Source organism: Sprattus sprattus (assembly GCF_963457725.1).
Source record: "Sprattus sprattus genome assembly, chromosome: 2".
NCBI lineage: Eukaryota > Metazoa > Chordata > Actinopteri > Clupeiformes > Clupeidae > Sprattus > Sprattus sprattus.
Genome location: NC_137921.1, coordinates 54,490,483 through 54,514,343, shown reverse-complemented (window position 1 = coordinate 54,514,343; position 23,861 = coordinate 54,490,483). Strand labels below are relative to the sequence as shown.

The 23,861-nt window shown below is 41.5% G+C and overlaps 2 protein-coding genes across 2 annotated transcripts in view; both read right to left on the bottom strand.

The window, feature by feature from the left end:
• The window catches only part of rabgap1l (RAB GTPase activating protein 1-like), a gene marked incomplete at its 3' end in the record, with an annotated part of 99,903 nt that extends 79,227 nt beyond the window's left edge, over positions 1-20,676 (bottom strand). Inside the window, 11 exon segments of the mRNA XM_080832006.1 lie at positions 1,300-1,426; positions 3,716-3,882; positions 6,082-6,184; positions 8,245-8,311; positions 9,325-9,435; positions 9,839-9,999; positions 10,328-10,502; positions 11,142-11,340; positions 11,999-12,182; positions 16,958-17,139; positions 20,614-20,676. Of these exon segments, the coding sequence (XP_080688132.1) occupies positions 1,300-1,426; positions 3,716-3,882; positions 6,082-6,184; positions 8,245-8,311; positions 9,325-9,435; positions 9,839-9,999; positions 10,328-10,502; positions 11,142-11,340; positions 11,999-12,182; positions 16,958-17,095 (1,432 nt within the window). The 5' untranslated portion in view covers positions 17,096-17,139; positions 20,614-20,676.
• Positions 20,677-22,750: 2,074 nt separating this feature from the next.
• fam163ab (family with sequence similarity 163 member Ab) lies at positions 22,751-23,613 on the bottom strand (the record flags this gene model as incomplete). Its single annotated transcript, XM_080833402.1, has 2 exons — positions 22,751-23,113; positions 23,521-23,613. The coding sequence occupies 2 exons, from the start codon at positions 23,611-23,613 to the stop codon at positions 22,751-22,753; spliced, it is 456 nt and encodes a 151-aa protein (XP_080689528.1).
• Positions 23,614-23,861: the final 248 nt, after the last annotated feature.

Sequence of the window (23,861 nt, the reverse complement as noted above, 5' to 3'; positions counted from 1 at the left end):
CAATAAAAACAGCCTACATCCTTTTGAAAGCCTGTGTTGTGAGGGGGGCACACAGAGGAACGTTGGGTCAGATGTGAAGTGAATAAGTGCATTAATAGCTAAAGAATCTGAACATATCCAGGACCTTGAAGCAGCACTTAAACTTAACTGACTGCTTTTCTTAGAAAAAGTTGAGTGAGAAACATTTCAATGCCATCTTCTGTATCTCTCTACAGCAGAACAGTCTTTGGCTAAAGACTTTAGGAATTCAACGTTTGAACAAGATCAAACATAAATCGTTCCATTAATTTGAATGGAACCAAAATTGCACAGGTACGCACACATAGACACAAGTTATAGAAGTCTTTACGATTTGAGAAGTATAGAACTCTCTAGTGATTTTGCAGCAACAACACTAAACGTTGTGCAGCAACAACACTAAACGTTGCCATGACAAAGGTGCAACGTTTAAGATTGCAAAGCTAGAGTACATTCGCAATGTGGAAAGGTTTGTTTTGAATTTTTCGCTACACTGTGTGTTCAATGCCATTAACAATTCATTGATCAAGACAATTATGTACTTCAATGTCTAGGACTGACAGTGACCATTCAAACAGTTCATTATAGATCAGTCAAATGAATGATCGAATTTCAGATATAAAGTGACATCCCTAGAGTTGACACAGTTCTTTTCTTTCAGCAACATAAACAGTATGTCAGTGCTCTGGTGGTATGAGGTGCCGGCACCTTATTATTAAAATTACCAATAGCGTCAATACAAAATGCAATATATTTGAATTGCATGTCAGAGGAAATATCTGTCAGCAAACCAGTAAGCTACTTCAGAGATGAAGTTCAGATTTTGACTTAAATAGGTTTAGTCATTCCAAAGCCAGACGTATCCATTGTGATTAAACGTTTGAAATTTCACTGCCTGTGAACACATCAAATGAGTGCGTCCAATGTAGTCCAGTGTATACTAGTGTGCTCAATGTGTATGGCAGGGGTACATTTGCTGTTGTTTTGCCATCATGCAGATACAGCTAAGTCTGCAATTGTGATGCTCTGTTAAGAGCGGTCGCTGTGATGCCCAACGTTGATAAGCCAAGTGCCTTGATAATTCCAAGGGAATATTTTCCACGTGTTGTGAGGGGAGACATACGTGACAACAGAGTAACATGCCACTACTGATGTAAGCACAGTGGCATTTCATATTGATGTACTGTTTAAGCCTGTGTTCATATAGTTGAGACTGCCCCAAGTAATGACACTACCCTAGGTAATGCCACTACTCTATAGTTGAGATGGTAGATGGCAAACCTTCCTCTGGCTCCTCCTCCTCTGTGGGGGAGTGGAGGCGCCCTCGTCCCCCATTGGTCTTCTCCGAGTGGCGCTGCAGACTCACCACCTCCAGCATGGCGTCCCCCTGACTGCTCCGCTCTGCTCCCTGCTAACACAACACACACAGTTTAACATTACTACACCCTGCTAACACAACACACACAGTTTAACATTACTGCTCCCTGCTAACACAATACACACACTTTAACATTACTACACCCTGCTAACACAACACACACAGTTTAACATTACTACACCCTGCTAACACAATACACACAGTTTAACATTACTGCTCCCTGCTAACACAATACACACACTTTAACATTACTACACCCTGCTAACACAACACACACAGTTTAACATTACTGCTCCCTGCTAACACAAAACACACACTTTAACATTACTACACCCTGCTAACACAACACACACAGTTTAACATTACTACACCCTGCTAACACAACACACACAGTTTAACATTACTGCTCCCTGCTAACACAATACACACACTTTAACATTACTACACCCTGCTAACACAACACACACAGTTTAACATTACTACACCCTGCTAACACAAAACACACACTTTAACATTACTGCTCCCTGCTAACACAATACACACACTTTAACATTACTACACCCTGCTAACACAACACACACAGTTTAACATTACTACACCCTGCTAACACAACACACACAGTTCAACATTACTACGCCCTGCTAACACAACACACACAGTTTAACATTAGTCCACATCAACGTCAAGGCATTCACACTGACAAACCCCACACACACAATGTTTAACATGCTACCAATACTGATCACATTAAGGCTTATTTCCTATTTCTAACTGAAATGCTCAATGGAAGGACAGAAATCGAAAGCTTAATTTCTGAAAACCTTCATAGTCACTTACAGTTGTTCAAGTAAGTGTAACTCAATACATTACCTATCTGGACTGTACCTATTCTGTTTTGTCAAAGACTATTTTATACTTTTATACTTGAGATGTGTTTGAGGCAGCAGGCATTTGAACACAAACATTACTTAGGGTAATGATGTCCTCTGACGTGGCTGACCAGAACTAAGAAAAAGAACACACAGCCCCCTATGCTCCACACTGCACTGTCAGTCATAAGACTCCAAAGGGCATCCAGAGCAAACTGACATGACGCAGAGATGTCATGGCAGAGGCTCATGCCTCTGGAGGGGCACATACATCCAACATTGCTTTTTTTTGTCCACTGGCCCCAATGACTTTTCTCTAAAATGGTGTGGACTGGCTAAAAAAGCAGCGGAGAACTCTGAATTCCACAGCACCATTGGGGTGAACATAGTAAAACGATAGATTTATTGAAATTAATTAATTGAGTGAATTCATTGAGTGAGGGAAACCGTGGGAAGGAAGGAGGGACAGAATGAGTGTGATAGGGACAAACTAGAGACAAGACAGAGGGTGCAAACAAGATTTAGACATTCATGAAGAATGGAGAGAGCTATGGTGAGATGGAGGGAGGAAGACAGTAGGAAGGATACTGCAGGCTTTTGGCTGCAGAGTGGAGTAATGGGGTTTCAAAACAATCAGTTAAGAATTGCTTGACACTCCTGACTTTACAACTTGATGTTGGTCAGCCCATCATTCAGAGTATGCTGTTGGAGCTTTGGAGGACACACAAGTTCAACAGCAGGAGGCTTCCTATCTCAATCTCATCACTAAAGTGAAACAGCCAGAACTCAAACACACCAAAACCCCAACTACGTATTCCCTAAAACCATGCCAAATGAGGAACAATCGAAAGGAATAATAAGAAGAAAAAAAATCAATAATAACAATAAAACAGTAAGGCTGGATTGGGCTGTGCTTTTGCTAACACCATAATATTATCTTTTAATTAGCTTTAAACTACTGTGCCGGCACTCGTCTTTGCAGTGATGAGATAACTACAGAGGCACTAAGGCAGCCATTCAGACTGCAGCACTAATTACTTCAGTGTGATAATCAGAGCCTGTCTCTTATTAGTCCCTCCAACACAAAGCCCACGTTTAACGCTCCACCGATTCTGGATAGGGTGTGGGTGCATGCGTGTGTGTGTGTGTGTGTGTGTGTGTTTCTGGAGACCACACCAGAAGGGTCACACTCAGTTCAGGATTTAGCTTTTAGTTTTGCCAGTTGGCATCTCTACAAATTCATTCATTTTTTTTAAATCGTTTTTTAAGATATTGTTTTCATTTGTATATTATGGTGTTATATTGCCTTAATGGAAAATGTTGTAAAACTGACCAGTACTAGTTACCGTTTGAAATCTTTAGATTCTCAAGGAAAGCCTTGTGTTTTTTGGTTCCGTTGTTTTATGATATGTTGCTCTGTGATTTTGAGCTGACCAGTTTAGTGACATACCTGTTTGAGTTTCAGATAGAAGGTCTCTGAGAAGGTCTTGCGGCTGAAATACCAGAATCGCTCGTTGGATGGATAGACACGCACCAGTGCCTCCATCAGGAAGCGGACAGGCTCTACAACCTCCGTCACCACTAGATCTACAGCCACCGTCATGAAGACTTGCTTATCTGGAGGGAGAGGACGGAGACAGCGCATGTCAGCATTAACACTGCCACCAAATCACGCTCTCCTGTTTCCAAACAGCACACACTTACTATCTGTGTGGCCATTTTGAACTACTGAAAAGTATAAACATTACAATGAACAGAGAAAGGACAGAAATGGCAGTCAAATAAAACTATTTAAATAACTATTCATCTTCTTTTTCCTGTAAAGCTGGATTATAAAGTATCAGAAAAAGAGCAGTTCAGTTTAATGATGTTAACATCAACATAAAACTAAAATATTTCAGGGAAAGAGCAAATGTCTCCATAGAAACTGTAAGGGGCTGTCTAAGACATCAAAATGAACCAAACCTCTGCAATATCTCAGGGGGGAAAAATAATTGTTTTTATTCCCTTTCCCAGGACGGATTTGTGCTAAATTACTCAGAGGATAAGGCATGATAGAAAGGAGCAGAAGAGGAACGGGGGAACAATAACCTATTTCACACAGAGGGAGTTTTATTATTTCAATTAACGTGGAACAGGCAAAGCCAACACAAAACTTGACTGGAAAAGATCCCAAAATAGATTCCCATCAACATGGTCAGGCATAAAACACTAGTTTTAAGGAGATAGTGTGAGTGCAAGCAGTGTCTACTCAAGCTTTCAATGCCACAGTGTTCGCCAGGAACTCAAGATCGATGACAGGAAGCAAAGAAGGGCCAAAAGCAATTTAGCTGGGTTGGGCTTTGGATTTCATTTTCTATGGATTCAGCTAAAGGTTACTAAGCAAAGCTTGCTGTGTACTGTGCCGTGCAACACTGCTTCAGGTCTGGCAACCAGTGTGTCACAATATAGCAAGGCAAAAAATGGAACAGCACTAAGGCAAAAGATCATATCAGCACACACCAGCTGTAGAATTTAGAAGGATCCAGTGCCAATGCCCATGATTGAGAATAATTCCCACAAATATTAGAGCTAAATCCAAAAAGGGTCCAATACATAAAATACGTAATGAATACATGAATACTGTCACAAAATCATTTTAGATGAGGGAACCGCAAATAGCTTTGTTTCCTAACAAAACTATAAAACAACAAGTACTACATCTTAGACCACCTCTGTGTCTCTCTTATTAGCTGAGTGATGTGTTCAGGCATTCTGAGACTTGACTGTCTGTTCTTCCTTGAGCTTGCTCACTCATCCCCACCTGTCCTCCACCTATGCTGCCCCCTAACCTCTCCCTCTACAACCAGCTCCAGTCAGCCAGGTTTGACCCCAAACCTCACCCTCTACAACCAGCTCCAGTCAGCCAGGTTTGCCTGTCAGCTTCTCTTACTTTCTCACTGCTTGATACAATAACTACAGATCAAACGCTCAGGCTTATGCCCAACAGAGACCTGCAAAAATGCCTCCACAAACCACAAACCAACCCTCTTACTGACAAGGGAGCAATCTAGAGCTCCTAAAACCTCCTTATTGTTCTCCTAGGAAAAGTCTTATTAACCCTCTGACAAGAGGTTCGCTAGCTTCCATCATCATTACATTTAAATATAAATAAACATAAAACCATCTTTTAAAGTCAAGCAAAGTCAATGTGTGCCAAAGAAACAGTTAGTATAGTGAGTAGCTACCCTCTCTTTAAGACAGCCACAGACTGCTGGTCTACACTCTAAACCAGATTAAGATTTCAGCTCAAAAGTGTCTGCATAAAAAGGATTGCTAAACAGTAGTCAAGTCTTTAAAGGAGAGTCTATAGAAGTCAATCATACTATGCTGGATCTGCTTGTTTGACAGGCTTTAGACACCGTTGGTGCCTAGCCCAAGATGTTGTTAGGTAACCTGTCAAGCAAAGTCTTTCTGGGGTGCCTATTTGGAGTTGAAATATGATTTTCTTCCTGGGCCTCTGCCTCAGCATGCATGGCCAGCTGGTTGACACATGACGCAAGCTTTGAATACATCTGCATATGTTTAATATGTGAATATCGCTTTCACACTAGGAGGTACCAGCAGCTGTCAAAACAAAAGGGGCATGTGGAAAGCAAGTGGCGGAACAGTCTGAGGCATGCTATGCTAGCTGTTAACAAGGATAACAAGGTGTCAGAAACACTCAAATGAGCTAGTCCAAACCGCATGTCAAACAGACATGGGTCGGACCACATGGAACTGGTAATAAGACATGCCAAAGTCTTCATGAAATGACCCAGGGGAGGAGTGGCTCACCCTTAGGTGTGTCTTCATTCAGCATCTGGAAGGCAGGGATATTGGGGTCCCAGGTGCCTGTGATCACATAGGCCTTCCCATCGGCACTGTTCCCCATGGACTCCTGCACTCACACACATCATCATCATCATCATCATCATTACCATCATCATCAACAACCTTCAGGTTAGCATCATAATGTCAATATCAGGATCAATACAACACCCAGCAACTGTTATTTTCACAAACAAACTATTTTGCACTCTTCCGACTTATGCATATACATTTGTGGGAGGGGCGTGAGAAAAGTGGGAGTTTTGGGCAAATTCTAAGGAGGAAAAGCACAGGGAGTGAAACCAGGCGTTATCCAGATTGCACGTTAGATGCGTGAATAGGAGAAACTTCCAGAAACAATGGATCAGTATTCTGAGCATCAGTTAAAAACAACCCTTACTTTTGTGGCCTATTTAAGTCTTGCCATTGCTTTTTCACATCATCCACTTCCCTACGTGTATTTGCCTGCTACGTTACTGAATGTGTCTGATATAGCTGCACAAATAGTCCAGTGTTGTAGAAGTACTGCCCTGTGTTATCACTCTGTCTGGTGACACCTTATTAGCATGCATATCCATTTCCTGATCGCTTTTTGATTCATTTAAATGTCAGCGCTTCCATGATTCCATTGAATTTCGCTGCTGATTGAATGATACTGTTCAGTGGCGGGCGTCGCAAATTATGGTTAGAGGGTGGTGAAATGCGTTGACTACGTTGCGCTGCAAAACCAGCACATTCATCGTAAAATGAAGGACACAGCGTGCGCATCCTGTGGACTGCCACTCTCTCAACATACATACATCTGCCCCAGAGTTAAGAACACTGATCAATGCATCTTTCTCCCATTTCCCCTTCTAAAATAGCCTTACGTCATTTTGGAGATGCAATGAAGAAAGGCCCTGCTGACCGGCATGTATTGGCATGTAGGCCGTGTTAAATGAGGCCTTCTTAAACTTTTTTTTTTTCTCTTTTTATTCAACTCAGCTAATAGTTTCCCAAGTTAACAAGTTAACAAACGTCATACAAATCTGCAAAAGGGACTGTGTGAGCAGAAGTGTTATTAATATGTATGCACACATAGAACAGCTAGACTAGATCAAAGCCTTTGTGGGACAGGTCAAACAGTGAAGTGATTTCTGGGTGTGTCATTGAATTTGCGTCTTTTAAGGCAATCATAACACGCAAATTCTGATGTTTGCTGTGACGACAAATGTACTGTCAAACTTAATGTTTATAAAGCTCAGAAATGCACTACGCTTGTGGTTTAATTTGTTTGTGGGAAGTTATTACGTTTATGTGTGTAAAAGGCCATGGAGAAGATTCAAAGAGGCTTGAACTTGCTGGGAGGCTATCATTTTAACACGAGATGCTGACGATAATGATGACAAATTAATACTTTCAATATTTTCATTAAAATATGCACTGATCCATATGCAGACTTATCCATATGCACATATCATGCACCATGTTATGATGGCCTCAGAAGACACAAATTCAACGACACAACCAGAAATGATTATACCCTTTCATCTGACCCACAAAAGCTTTCTAGCTGTCCTATGTGAGTATATGTGTAAATAACACTTCTGCTCAGCCACTCCCATTGATGTTGCCTTATTTGAGCCATATCTTTGCATCACAGCGCCTACCGAGGAGCTCACCGCCTTTCAAATTAGGGCCCCCCATGTTGACCCATAAGACTTCCTACTCTAATAACCACCTCAGCTGAAGGAGTCAAGTGTGCTGAAAGGGATAGAGGCACTAGACACTCCCGGCTGACAGTGTGCCATTAAGGCTATGCACAGGCAGCTCATTAGCCACTTCCGCCCAAACCCATAAATTCTTGGAAAACAATTAAGGCTTGTGTAAGCTGCTAATTGTCCCCCCTCTGAATTGCAAACACTGGGCTCTGGAGGCAGACTGGGGTGGGGGGCTGAGGCAGGGAAAAATGTGTTGCTAAGGTCCAGGTATCTCCATGGTTACGACACAATTAGAAAAAAAAAAGTTTCATTCGTTGTGTCAGTACTGCCAACGGTTTTCTCAGAATCAAACAGATGGGAAGACAGCCAGGATGAAAGAGAGGTGGGGCAGAGAGACTGAGTATCACAGCAACCGTTCAATGAGTCTCACCATGTCCAGGAGATGCATATCATTATTGCGAACCTTCTGGCCTGGGCTTAGCAGCATGCCGAAACACCTGCACATACAAACCATCGCACACAGAAACACACACACACACACAAAGAAAGAAAGAAACAAACAAACACAACAGGTGAAAAAAGGCTATTACTCAACGCTAATAAAAACACACTCACTGTATTTTACTCACACATAACCAGATATATTACTACACATATACATGTCTTTGAAGTGACATATTTGTACATATTGTAATTACATGAACCTTTTTCTGTCAGTTATTTTGCATAGAATGCATGATACTCTTGTAATGTCAGTATATATATTTTTGCCATACAAATGACTGTTCATTTCAAAGGGGTATAGACTGAGCCTTTCCTCTTTCAAGCTTTGAAGACTATGCCACCATGTGGTCACTAATGGCAAAGCAACTTAGGTTGGCAAATTTATCCAATGGCCTTCATACCCAAGCAATGCTGAGTTAACATACACTAATTTATTTGAATTCTCAAACACATAGACTGGTTTGGTTTGAGCCCAATCCAATGCCAGACTACAGAAAGAAATTTCACCCCAGAATTTGCTAAAAATATCTTGACTGTGTAAAGATAAAAAACACACTCAATAGATTTCACTGTTTTTAACTCCATTGTTTCCACATGCCCATTACCCAGAAATAACAATAGCAACGTATCCAAAAAAAAACAGTTGTATGAAGATGACTTCACATCAACAGACACGGGCCGCACACGCAGACACACACAATACTAATGTCTATCAGTATTTGGACCGTTTTAATAGTCAAAATCCCTGGCTATTAGGAACAACGCACTGCTTGGGGATCCCTTTGGATTTCGGAAGGTTTTCCTGCTAGTTTGTTGTTCAGATAAACTAGCAACTAACTAGGAGAACAGGTTACAGAGTAAAATCACCCGTGGTCAGGTGTTCAAGAGGGTGCCCACATATGGCCAAATAGCAAATAGGATGATAAAATGACTAGTTAGTCAAAAGACTTCACAAGTCAATGGTTAGGTGTCCTGACTCTAAAGGCCAAGTCTAGGCTAGACCTACCTCTCAATTACCAGCTCCTTGTTGTTCATCTGATGAACAGTGACCGCCACCTTCTTCTGGACGCCCTGTCTCAGCTTGAAGTAGTACTTCTCTCTGTCCTTTGGCACTGGACTGGACACAGAGAGGAAACACAACAATGGAGGGGATCACACATTATTACTGTCAAAGGGATCCTTCTATGTACCCGTTCACACCCCCAACAAATCTACTCAGACTACAAACAGGTCAGATTTGCCCTTCACACATCAGGATAACTGCATTTAAGGCAGGACAAAACCTAAACATGGATAAGTTCAAGTTTGACATTTTTTTTTTAAATATTAGCTGACATTTTTAAATCTAGTAGGTTCATTCCATATTCAAGACTTAAGCACCATGAGCACAAACTTGCCCTCCAGAATGTTTTGCTTGTTCCTTTAGAAGAATTTGCATTCTAAATGTCATGCATGTTGTTTTATGCAGTGACACCATTCCTGCAGCTGCGGGTGGGTCAGTGAGCGGGTCACCAGCTAACCTGAAGTTGCCTTTGCCGTCATCCTCTCGCACCTCCATGGAGACGGTGAAGGTGTAAACATCCCCCTCCGGTGACATGGGCAACGCCGAGTCCCTCACATCTGGTGCCGACTTTGATGAACGCTTAAACGCTGTAGAGAAGCTGTACAATATACGGCTAACCTGGAGAGGAAACCAGAGCAGAGAGAGAACATTGGAAGAACGAAAGAAAAAGATAACGGAGAAGAGAGAACAAGGGATTTGGAAAAATGGAGTAAAATGCACATGAGAATGCAAAAGAAAGCAAGAGATTTAGAGGGAAGGACAGAGTCCAAGCATCAGAGTGACAAGAGACACACAGTAAAGAACAGCAGGAAAACCCAAAAGAGAGCAAGGGGGGTATGTGGTTGGCGAGGAAAGAATGAGAAAAAAAACAATCCAGGGCCTCTCTTCTGGTTGGGCAGATATGGATCATACCCCATGAGTAACCTGATTAAGAACACAAACTCACAGCCTCTTTGATGTGACAGGAGAAGACGTGGATCTGGAAGTCCTCAGAGCTGCGGTAGCTCTCGGTGAAGGAGAAGCAGTCACTCTCCAAGTTGCCATCTTTCCCCCGAGCGCAGAACAGCACCTTATAGATGGGGAAGGAGGCGATCTCTGTGCCTGAAGCCTGGTCCACAATCCTGGAGCATCACAGGAGGGGACAACTTGCTTTGAGACACAATGACATTCTGTCTGTGTCAAGATTGCCAATCCTATTTATCAACATTACAAGCCCAAAATGTATTTTCATACTATGTCATACAACATATGTTCACTTGTTGATTATTTATGTGTAAACATTGAATTTTCCATATTCACCAGTCAGATTTTTTGGCAAATATTCAGAATTATCAAACAGCAATACAAGAATACAGCACGTTGCTGTTGCATCCTGCTGCTCAGGTTTTAATTGTTGGGCAGTTATGTTGTTAAGTTTAGCAATTGTGGGCTACAGACAGCATATTGTACTGTGAAGGAGGGTCTTTACGGATTCCAGGTACAATGTGTTGCGTGTGTTGCGGCTGTTACCAGCCAGTTGTGTGTTGTTAATTGTATTCTTCTGCTCAGGATTTATGGTCGGGCAGTTGTTAAATTGGTTAGGTTGTTGGGTATGAGTACTTGCATGTGACGGGATTGGCCGCTGTGGGAAGTCCCCAACTAATAGCGCAAGGAATTTAACATCTTTTCCTGTGTATAACTAAAATTTCAATAAGAATGTCAAAAGTGCCTGAATCTAGCCCCTGAATCTAGCCCAGGACTGTATGTGCACTCCATCTGACCTGACACATCCTTCAGGAACGTTTGGCACATGGAGAATGACAGGGATAGGGATGGCACTCTCAGCTCTCAGTGTTGCCATGGCTTTCTGGGCCTCTGATTCACTGCGTGGGGCCTTCACCCAGGTGCAGCCCAGGTAGGACAACTTGCTGAACTGGACACTATCCTCCTCAGGAGCAGAGCTGTCCATTGAACCGGCATCTAGTGGCCAGCGGTGGAAGAAATTGTAAGTATAAAACCCGGAGGCATGATATCCAAAAACAGAACACAGATTCTTTTCCTTTTTCTTTACCCACTTTACACAAACAAATATATAACTGTATGTATAATTTAATTCAACAACATCTCACAGTTATCGATGTTTAGAATGACCTACACTCAGGATCCAAACACTAAACAACTCTGGAATATAGAATTTGTTGCTAATTTTTCCTCGACTACTACAGCCAAAGCTATTACCAATATAATTGCAATGCCTGTAGAAGAAAAAACTGTTGCTTCATGGGTCCCTTTCCAAAGGAGCAAACATCTTTAAAAGAACACTTTCACTTAAATCTAATGTCAAATAATTAGAATCTATTTCAGGCTCTGTAAAGCACCTTGAAACTATTTGATTGTGTTGGTGCTTGAATTGAATTGAATTGAATTGAATTGAATTGAATTGAATTGAATTGAATTGAATTGAATTGAATTGAATTGAATTGAATTGAATTGAATTGAATTGAATTGAATTGAATTGAATTGAATTGAATTGAATTGAATTGAATTGAATTGAATTGAATTGAATTGAATTGAATTGAATTGAATTGAATTGAATTGAATTGAATTGAATTGAATTGAATTGCACATTGGTTAATACCAGTAGGGCAGGGGTCCAGGGTCAGACTTGGGGGGCGTTTCTGTGAGCCAGAGGCCACTGGAGTCGGGGGGTCTCCTGTGCACTCATCTCCACTTGCAGCCTCTCTCCTCTCGTCTCGTATCACGTCATCCTCCAAAACCTCCTCCATGGCTTTCTGCAGCTGCTCACTGCCGTTCCAGGACATCTGGGCAGGAGCACACACACTGGGGTTAGAGATCTCAGGGGTACCTGTGAGGTGTGTGCTGTGTGTGCTGTGTGCTATGTGCTGTGCGCTGTGTGCTGTGTGTGTGCTGTGTGCTGTGTGCTGTGTGTGCGTGTGTTTTGTGTGCGTGTGTGTTTTGTGTGCGTGTGTGTGTAGAAAGCTGGGTTTGGAGCTGGGTTTGGACTGAAAAACTGAAATAAATGTCCAACATGCTTATGATATGCATGAAGGCTATATCTGTTTCACAAGATGTATTTCAGTGCCTCATGTCATTCACTAGCTAACCTGTTTGAGCCATTATGGTTGATAAGACCAACATCTGACACTCAGGGCTCTCAGGACTTTTGCACAACGTCACATTGCACAGAACAGAATGACTGAGTCCATGTAGAGGTCTGATAGAAAATCCCTACAGTTTATGCAAAAAGTGACCCTGATTGCATGCAAACAAATCTCAGTATCCAGCTTGACACTCTGATAATATGTAACCAGAACAGAAGTGACTTCTGTGATTTATACAAACTTCCTTCATTGTCAAACATTCTTTTCACTGGCATAGAGATCAAAATATTGAAATTGTCTTGGACAGAAACCCTACAGTAACTTGCACTTAAAGTACATACTGTATGTAATGCTTTATTTTGTGAAGTCTCCAGTTACACAGATAAGGTTGAGGAATGGGGTATGAATTCTGTGGATATATTCGATCTGATCGAATGTGAAACTGCTCTGTAGCAAAGACTAAACTCAAGTATGTGTTGCTGTGCAGGTTCTTCCTCCAAACTGATACAGTTCATTAACAGACAAATGAGCTTTTACACACTCTGTGGTACACAGATGAATTTGCCACTAGACAAGGTTACCTGTTTATAAAACTATCCAGGATTTTGCGATCTTGCGTTTCACAATTTCAGGCAGATTCAAGGATTGCAATTTCAATTTATTGTTATTACCACAATATTTCCACACAAAAAAGCAAAAGGCATGGAATTTTTTTTCGATTGATATTATTGAATTCAAAATCACTGTAACTTTGAAGGTACAGTATGGAGGATTTAGGGTTGATTTATTAGCAAAAATGGAATATCGTATTTATAATTATATTTTCATTAGTGTATAATCACCTGTGCCCATCAACCCCACCAAAATCTGTTTTCAGATATTTTCATTAATATTGACTTGGTCTATAAGGGAGATTTATTGGGAAATTAATTGGAAAATGCTAGATGAATCGCTCATTTGAAGATGTATTCATTATGTTGCGTACATTTTAGAATATAAAATAAAGATATTCTCTGGCATGGGCTTAATTGGTACTGGGTCACAATTTAAGCCTATGTGTGTTTCAAATTAGCCCACATCATGATTTATTGACAAAATATGAAAAAAATATTATTTTCAAATCATTAAAACAGCAACATATTTATTCAGTAACATGTTACATGTTAAGGGGGGGCTACTAACTATTGTACTTCCATTTCATACAATCATTGTTTTAGTTAGCTCCTTCTTTTAAAGGACAGAGAATACATTTTTTTTTTTTTAAAGGGCCATCACCCTCCAGGTAGGCCAGGCAAAGGTTGCACCTGCGTTGAACATCTTCAAACTTCTCCCGCAAAGGTAGATCGTAAGTGTTGTTCGGGCCTCTGTCAAGGTTCATCACCACGTACCTCTCTCCATCAGGTGGTGTTGATGCATTTAGGGTTCACATAATATAATAGGCTGCCGGCCTTTACCTGCACATTAGCTCATAACACAGCCCTCTCTTTTGACAAGTCCTAATCACTTATTGCGACATTGGCTCTTTCTTCAGCCTTGTGTACTTCGTCTTCCTCCTTGTCAGGATTGGTTGTTTTCTTCTTCTTCTTTTCCTGTTTTTGCTCTACGTTGATTTAATTTGCCTTCACTGCAAGGCTCAGGGACACATGGGAGGTGTGGGCATCAAATACCAAAATCCTGGATGATGTCATGTCTGAAAACCAAGCAGATACTTTTAGGAAGAGGTTTGTGAAATAGTTTAAAGACACTATCTTCTTCGTCCGACCATGGTCTGCCATGCTAAAGCAGGTGCGTTCTGGACCACCGTGACACCAATAATTGGACAGATGTTTCCCTTTCTAGACAATGTAGAGTGGTAGGATCTGGCCAGCAGCATTCCCAGTGATCCAGACTGTGCTCTGTTCTCCCCCACCTCCACCCGTACTCTGGTTCACATCTTGACATCCCTTTGGAGCCAAGGCGTATCCTGAGGACACATCAGTGACAAATCCTGTCTCATCTACATTGTAGATATTTTGGGGATGTCTGCGCAATCCATTTCCTTTTTGAGCATCTCAAACCAGTGGATAAATATGCCAGTACCAGCTGAGGCCCTCACTCTAGGCACAGGAAACTGTTCCAACTTGCAAATGGTCAGCTCAGGATGGTCAAACTATTTTCTCCCTGGTCTCCCATTGGTGAATGGGCTCAGATTTAAATCCTCAACTAGATCTAAAAGGTCTGCTCATGTGAAGCCCCAAACCATCACTCAGGACCTGTAAGGATTTAAAAAAAGACATGGGCACATTAGTCAAAGCCATCTTTAGGTCATATCATAAACTTCACATGTCATTTAATTTATCATTTATTCAATTAAACCTAGCCTATATATAGTGTTCCCTCACTTCTTGTTTACAGCCTACCTGAAGACACTGATCTCCCTCTCTACAACCGCTGAACTGAGCAAGATCTCCCACCCCTGATAAGCCTCTACTCTGATTGGCCAATAACTCTAACTCTGATGACACTTTCTGGCCACAGGCCACATGACTTACGATCTTTGGACAAGTGCTGTAGGTTTTTTTTTTTTTTCATTTTATTGTCATTTTTCTCACTGAAAACAAATGATGATACACATGAGCTGATGCCTATACTCAATATAATAATTCTAAACCGTGTATAATCTGTATTGTATGTGGGGCTATCTAAATATTGTGGTATATTAAATAAATAAGGTAAAAGAATAGAATTAACTTTTATTATCAAACACTTTCACACAAGAGTATAGTGAACATTGATCATAGTTCATAATTAGAGGGAGTCCTCATTGAAACACATTTGGGTGGGCTTAAATGGTTCCACCGTGACTAATGATGAAAACAGACAGTTGTGTTCTTTTCCTAATGAAAGATATATCATCTTGCATGGCGCCTAAATGGCATGCCAAAAATCATATGAATTACTGTTTTGCCCACATACAGTAAAGTTATTCTCATTCAAAGTTAGTAATTGGCTCTAATAAGCATTCTTTTTGTAGTGCTCTACCAAATAAAATCTTATTTCAGAAAAGATCTGTTCTCCCAAACGATACTTCTAAAATGAATCAGAAAACATTCAGTGTTCATACTTGACAGTGTTAATTATTTGGCAGTGCATCTTGACATTATTTCTGTGCACAAGCTCATAAAACTCATCTCTCCATATTAAGGAAAATAACTTAAATTGACAAAGTACCATATCTTAATACACAAAAAAACATGAATCTCTCATATTACATAATGTTAATGTACTTACCGATGAATCGGCTGGAAATAGCAGACAAGTGAAGATGTCTTAGGGGTCCCAAAAGCCCTAAGAGTGTTATGGTGACTGCATGCACACAGGCTAGGATAATTCACCGTCGGAAAATGGGATTTGTGCTCAATAAAATTAATAAATTGCACAAAATATTGTTTTTCAATAAAGTACTCAAATGTCCACAACAAATTCAATTATTTCTGGCGACAACAACCACAACCAACCCTCACACGATCCTGGAGGGTCTGACTTTGATAAAAAAAAGGTAGTTCTCGCTATTTGACAATGAAAAGGAAGTCAAGCGCAGATACAGTTCAAGCATAGATATACAAAACAAGTGGCAAGATGGCACCAATTGTGTGTCTGTGTCTGTGTCTGTGTGTGTGTCTGTGTGTGTGTGTGTCTGTGTGTGTGTGTGTGTGTGTCTGTGTGTGTGTGTCTGTGTGTGTGTGTCTGTGTGTCTGTGTGTGTGTGTCTGTGTGTGTGTGTCTGTGTGTGTGTGTCTGTGTGTGTGTGTCTGTGTGTGTGTGTCTGTGTGTCTGTGTGTGTGTGTCTGTGTGTGTGTGTCTGTGTGTGTGTGTCTGTGTGTGTGTGTCTGTGTGTGTGTGTGTCTGTGTGTGTGTGTGTCTGTGTGTGTGTGTGTCTGTGTGTGTGTGAGTCTGTGTGTGTGAGTCTGTGTGTGTGTGTCTGTGTGTGTGTGTCTGTGTGTGTGTGTCTGTGTGTGTGTGTCTGTGTGTGTGTGTGTGTCTGTGTGTGTGTGTGTGTCTGTGTGTGTGTGTGTGTGTGTGTGTGTGTGTGTCTGTGTGTGTGTCTGTGTGTGTGTCTGTGTGTGTGTGTGTGTGTGTGTGTGTGTGTGTGTGTGTGTGTGTGTCTGTGTGTCTGTGTCTGTGTGTGTGTGTGTGTGTCTGTGTGTGTGTGTGTCTGTCTGTGTGTGTATCTGTCTGTGTGTGTGTCTGTCTGTGTGTGTGTCTGTGTGTGTGTGTCTGTGTGTGTGTGTGTGTCTGTGTGTGTGTGTGTGTGTCTGTGTGTGTGTGTGTCTGTGTGTGTGTGTGTCTGTCTGTCTGTGTGTGTCTGTCTGTCTGTGTGTGTCTGTCTGTCTGTGTGTGTCTGTGTGTGTGTGTCTGTGTGTGTGTGTGTCTGTGTGTGTGTGTGTCTGTGTCTGTGTGTGTGTGTCTGTGTGTGTGTGTGTCTATGATTGCCACCTTTAGTCTGGGCTTGCCCTCCGAGCTTGACGGTGATCCCCCAGCTGTTGGTGGCACCAGCACAAACTCTTCGCTAGTAACAGTGGACACAGATTCAGTGGAGCCGCTCACTCTGCCCAGAGACGAGTTGTCATCCATGGTCGCCCTCCCCTGGCCCGACACACACCTCTTCACTGGGCCTTCTGTGGAAGTTTCAATAAAAACGCTTTATTGACACCAACAACAAAAATTGAGATTTGCAATAAAGATCACCAATGGACTGTACTAATGGATTGTAGACATTAACAACAAACAAACTAACAAAGATTCACTTTAACCAGACGACTATCTCAGATATTTGTGTGCTTCATGGGTGGGTGTGGGTGGAGTGTTGCACCACCCTAAAAGATGATGCCAGCTTCAATTGCTGAGCCACACGTTCAAACTGTTCCGCAAAGTTTAAAAAAAAGCACAAAGCACAGCACTTTGCAGGACCTTTCACACTTATTCAGCTGCCACAGAAAAAGGAAATACGATGCATCACACTAAAGCTTCAATATATAGGAGACAGGAAATCCTGTGTGTTATGACTGACTGACCTTAAAAACAAATGAAGAACAATAAGTAGCCTAACCTCTGAGTGGGAAAACAGTTCTGTTTCAGTTCAGTTCTCTTTTTCTGTTCTGTGTTATGTATATGAAACAAATTATGCAAAGAGCAAAGAGGTAAAAGCACACCTGGGCTGCTGAGGTGCTGATCGAACTTCATTTATGAGTATCATGTCTTATTCATACGCTGCTTTTCTGACGTCATGAAACAGCCTTGGTATTATTCATTCAGTCACCTTATGTCTGCTATTTTTAAAAATCACCTGACATGTACCCTGTAGAGTCTTCTGCCCTGATATGAGCCAGTCACAGTGACTGCTCCCAGTCAGAAATCTGAGGTTGCTACCTAAACACAATAACAGCACAACAGCAAAACACAACAGCCCTCTCAAACAGTAAGCCTCTTCAGCCGCCCTTCAGTACAGGAACTGTCTCTCTGTTTGTCTCTGTGTCTCTCTCACACACACACACACACACACACACACAGCACACACACAGCACACACACAGCACACACACAGCACACACACAGAGAGCGAGCGCGCGCGCACACACACACACACTCACAGTCACACACAGATACACACACACACACACACACACACACACACACACACACACACACACACACACACACACACACACACACACACACACACACACACAAGCACACAGTCACACACACACAAAGCACTGGGTGTATAGCCTCCATACCCTCCTGTATCGACTGCAATCATGTGGTGAAATCACACTTATTCAATTACCCCCCTCAACTGCACACAAACCACTCATTTCACACTGGCCAAGATAATGATGAATGCATCTACTCTCCCCTCTGTAAAGGCTTTACTCCCTTGTTAGGTACCAACACCAATGTACCAATGGAGTTAAAGATGGGTTCCGGAAGTGACCTAATCAAATTACTTTTAATTTAATTTAAACACAAAAAAACTGCGAAATAACTTTTTCATACATGTTACATGACTAGGTCACCAAGAAAGTATTTGCCTAAACACAGAAAATACCGAACAAATAAATCCAAATAAACAAAATGCCAAACTAGGGCAAATCAAACCAGCATGCACTTTTGGGAGCAGCAAGCAAGTTCCACTTAGTAGGCACTGTTACTATTAACTTTATACTGCATCACACTGCATCTTAAGTTGGCATACAACCAATCAAATCCTTTGGTCACCATCAATCCTTAGCAAGCAAACATATTTAAAACACAAAATGACATAACATTGTATTACTTCAGACACACTGTCTAATCAAATTTGACTTGAACACTGGGCCTACTTTTAATAACGATCACAAGATTGACTTAAAGAAACTGGTCAGCCCTGTTTAATGTATGTCATGTGGCCTACATGCTACAACTCTGTCTCTGTGCTTACATACTTAAACACTTCACTCAACTTTCAATTGCCCTCACATCCGAACTCCAAGACCAGGGACCATCCACACCAAGTTAATTTCCTGTATGTGTAAATATACTTGGCCAATAAAAATAATTCTGATTCTGATTCTGACAAGGGCCCACATCCAACCTTGTTAAATGCCAAGGCTAGGAGAGGCAACCTCAGCTAGTCTGGCATCATTCTCTGTTCAGACATAGCCCAATTATGGGAGCATTAGGGTTCATTACATCACCCACACAGAGCTCTACCCTGCCTCTAGTAAACATTAGCCTGACAATACAAAGAGCGTGTGAAAAGCACTGTGCGCAACTTCAGCACAATTACCTCCACCTTCTCTCTGGGGTTATCTTGCCTTGTAGGAAAACCAAGAGAAAGATGAAGATGAGTTCTTCCAGATGCAGAAAGCACAGTTGTGTCTTTCTTCATCTCACTATCTTTCTGTACTCTCAACGGAATGTGTAAGGATGTAGGCTTATGCTGTCATACTAAAGGCACGGACGTGTATATTTTAAGATTAATAATGACTGGTACTATTCCAACTACAGCGATATTAAAGCGTTGACAAAAGCATTCTTCTGTACTCCACCCTGTTAGCGTGAGTAAGTAATTAAATGGCCTTCCAAATGGTCAGACGACTAGTTTGGCAAGATTTAATAGACGTGTGTCACATACATGCTTTGACAGATAGTTTTCCCGACTGGACAGACAACAATTTAGCCCCTTAAGACTATAATCGATAAGGGTATGGAAGGGTACAAAGGTGTGTAAACAGTAAAAACTTTTCAATACATACCGTGCCACTGGCCGTACGGGCCCTGCTAGAAACATAACATGCAATGTTACCTCGCTAGCTGGGTAACAATTTTACAGGGATTGAATTACTTTGAAGAGATTTACCGCACAGCTGACATGTAGAGTCTTCTCATCACTGAAACTAAAGCGTCATCGTTGACTGTTTAGCTACTTAGCTAGCCATCCTGCAATAAACTGTTAAATAGCTAAGCTAAACATTTCGCTACGCAGGTTGTGGCTATCAACACATCAGTGGCTTTGCTGACGTGCCAAGGTTACATCTTTCTGTTTGTAAGTTAAGAGACGGGTGAAGTGATATGTTAACCTATGAGGAAGCCACGCTACAACGACGACTAACGTTACACACTTTTAATACTGCTAAATACTGGTTGGCTAGCAAGCTTACTCGATAGCTTGTAGGATAGCAATCTCAGCATCGAACACTTTACTGGGAACAAAAACTTTACTGGGGTCATGACACCTTGGACAGTGATGGAGCATCACTTAAGTACTCCAGGACAACATTAAGTCAGAACTGTCACACAACCTGCTGTCAAGCAGACGTTCTATTCTGACAGGAAGTCTCGTTTACGTTTGTAGCTTGGGTTTATGCTACCTGGCTAAATTAGCTGAGCTAACTGCGGCCAAAATCATTGGCCAGCTCGGTAAACTCGTTAGCATGCTAGCGAGTCAGTAAGCTAATGCAACTCAAAAACATTTCTCCTATATGATAAAACAGTAAGCTAACAAGCTACCACACCACAAACAAATGTCTGACGCCCAATAGGCCAAAAACAAGCAAGCGGCAAAAAGCGACAATTTGACAAGTTTCACGCAGTGACATTAAAAAAACTTACTTGCTTGGAGTTTGGGGCGCAGTGTTGACTAGCTGTCAGCAGAGAACTGTTGGCAGGCGCGCCACCGACACATCCTCCATCCGCAACCACAGCCTGCGTTCACGTAAAGCAGGTAGTGACGTCATCTCTGTCAAATTTATACATATCTCTATAAACTTGATTTTGACAGCTTTGCAAAAATATTTGTTGGGCTGTTATTGCAGGTATGAAAAATATATAGCAGCTTGCAGAAGTTGGTATATGTATAAGTGTATAAGTATGTCTGTATGTAGGTTAGACAGTGGTGTAGTGGTCCTTGGAGAAGTGGGTATACTCTTATTTATTTTTAAGCAGCCCATACAGCACAGGATAAACACCCTGTTTTGAGAAGTGGGTATACTCAATGCTGACTGAAAAATAAATGGGTATACTCCGTATACCTGCGTATACCCTGGACTACACCACTGAGGTTAGATACTGAAGCCTTTGAATTGAGTAACGTATGAGGAAGTTTAACAGAAAGTAGCCTACACTGTTTAAGGCAATTTGTTTGGGTCATGGGAGTATAAGAACCATTAGGCCTGTTTATTATTTATTATCTGTGCAGTGAATTAAAGTTTCTCACTTGGAAAACCCTCCCTAAAGATTAGAGGTGTTCAGAATACATAATGTGTCATTTTGATGAATGAGATTTAAACAGAGAAAATATAATAAGTTCATTTTATTTTTTGCTTTGCTGTTTCAATCAATCCATCTTTTAAAATCACTCACTGTTTAAACTAGAAAGACATTACAGGAAAATATTTCTCTATAGCTGGCAAGCAATGTTTAATATGTGTATTACTTCCGAATTTGTAATAAAATCATTAGCAAAAAGATTTGTAATCAACAAAACAAATACATAAATAAAAGTATTTCAAGTGCATCACAAGTTTAAATAACTACCAAGGTGTAGTGTTCAGACATGACATTTTGACACACTTCAACAACACAGAGATAAGTAAGCTCACACTGTCAATCCTTTCTCAGTTCCTCTGAGGTCCACTGTCAAATATATTGTGGCTGGATAATGTCAGCCAATTAAGGTGACAAAGACATACATAGAAATCATTCAATGCATTTCATAGTTAATACACATCCACAGTTTTGCAATAACCTTTGCAAATATAAACACAGTTAATATATATCATTCCTGTATCACCATTAACTCTCTCCCCTTGAAAAGTATCAGATCCAAATGGAGGTGCAAGAACAAACAGGCCACTCTTGGGAAGTGAAATATCTCCCAAAATATGCTGCTGATATGACTCTCCACTTCAAAACCACATAGGCCAGTCAGACCTAGAAATGACAACTCAATCTGTACAATTGCAATGATCTCTCTCTCTCTAAAGCTTTGTGTATGTACTATGTGCATTACTAACTTACATGGAGAAAACAAAATGCCAGACAGACAGCTGCATTGTTTGGTTTCTCACTCTTTACCAAATCTTGTCATGAGTCAAACATCAAACTTGCATAGAGCTCTGAAAATATTATTTTAAAGTTACACTCTACCTTTTGAAGACTACCATATAAATATTGGTTGTTCCAATTCTTTTCAATTATAATGTAAAAAGATGTTTTAAATTGACCTAGTTTTAAACACACAGACATTTATCTATTTAGTGGCTGTTTGAAATGGAGGATAAAAAAACAAACTAGTGGGTACAGGTGAAACCATTACACAGATAGCCCTCAAACAGTTATAATGGGAAGCCCACACCTGCCCTGTGAGGAAATGCCTAGTGTAGGCCGATAAGGCATTCCTTAGGACCGACAGCCCTAATCCAGCCAAAGTGGATGGAACCAACGTAGGCTGACTTCTCCTGCAGTACCCCAAAAGTTTATCAACAACAACCACAACAATTGGTACAATTGGATTATGAAATGAAACACAGAGAACAGCTTATTTGAGCTTATTTGTTATAGTAGCATTTGGATCCAGTGAAAAAGAGTGTGGGTAGCGCAGTGGCCACAGGCTTCTCATATATGTCTCCCTCCAGTCGCTTCAGTCCCTGTCCTCTGTGTTCCCTGAGAGGTCAGGTGGGGTCAGCAGAGGGATGAACGTGAACCAATCACAGGGCATGGTGAAACCCTCCAGGACTGGACCATGGAATCAGACGTCGGTGCTGATTGCACGCCTGTTGGTGTAGAAGTCTGGTGCATTCCGAGAGCTCAGCGGGGCACCATGCATCTTGGGTAGCGGCAGCGACAGCGAGGGGTTTTCAAAGTGGGTGGGCATGTAGGTGATGCGCTCCCCACCGTTGCGTGTTTCCCCTGTGGAGCGGACGTAGAAAGGCGAGCCGTAGGGGGAGCAGGAGGGGCAGTAGCTGCTTGAGGGCACTGGTTCCGGGGACAGAGACAAAGGGGTGGTGGCACTTCCATCCAGCCCGGGAGCGTTGCACTCATTGCAAGCATATTGTGATGGAGTGACTGAGGCAGCTTCGCCCTCTGACTCATTCTTTTTACAGCAGTAATACTAAGAGGGAGGAAGAGGATGTAGCATGTGAAGGACGGAGGAGACAAAGCAGAAAACCAAAGAAGATAAGATTAGTAGTCGAGGTGAGGAGGTAAAAAGCTGAAAGCGATAATGTGGGGTTTGGGGGAAGCAGAATGATGTCAGATGAGGAGAAAAAGTTGGTGGGATGTTTTTAATAACATGGCAAAAGACTTGAACTTAATGGGTCAGTAATTAAAAGTCACATACAATTACATCAATGTTCTTACAGTGATCAATCAGTGAAGCTTTTAATCAAGCGTAGCACTACATAGCTCTTTAAACTGGTCTGCCTTTTGTTGAACTGGCAACCAGCAGTACAACATGCATGGCACATCAGACTCTTACAAGGTTGGTCAGCAATCAACAGACAAGAAAGCATATCTCACCTGGAGACGACAGTAACAGAGCACTGCAATGATAAACAAGAGTATCACCGTTGCGAGAATTCCTCCAGTTATGACAACAGTTCCAGCTGTCATCCGACCAGATCTCCATCAACCTTTGAAGAAAAATAGAGTAATTATAAGAGTAGCCTACATTGTTTAGATGATTACATAGTCCGCACTGCATGGATGTTTACACATTTGGGATGTCTGCACTGCAGGGTAGGTTAATGCGAAGTTAGAAGGAGCACTGTTTTCTCCACTGATTAGAATACATCAAAAGACCTGAACTGGTTTATCTGTGAAAATACAGAGGGGCGGATGAACTTAAACGTCAGCGCCCG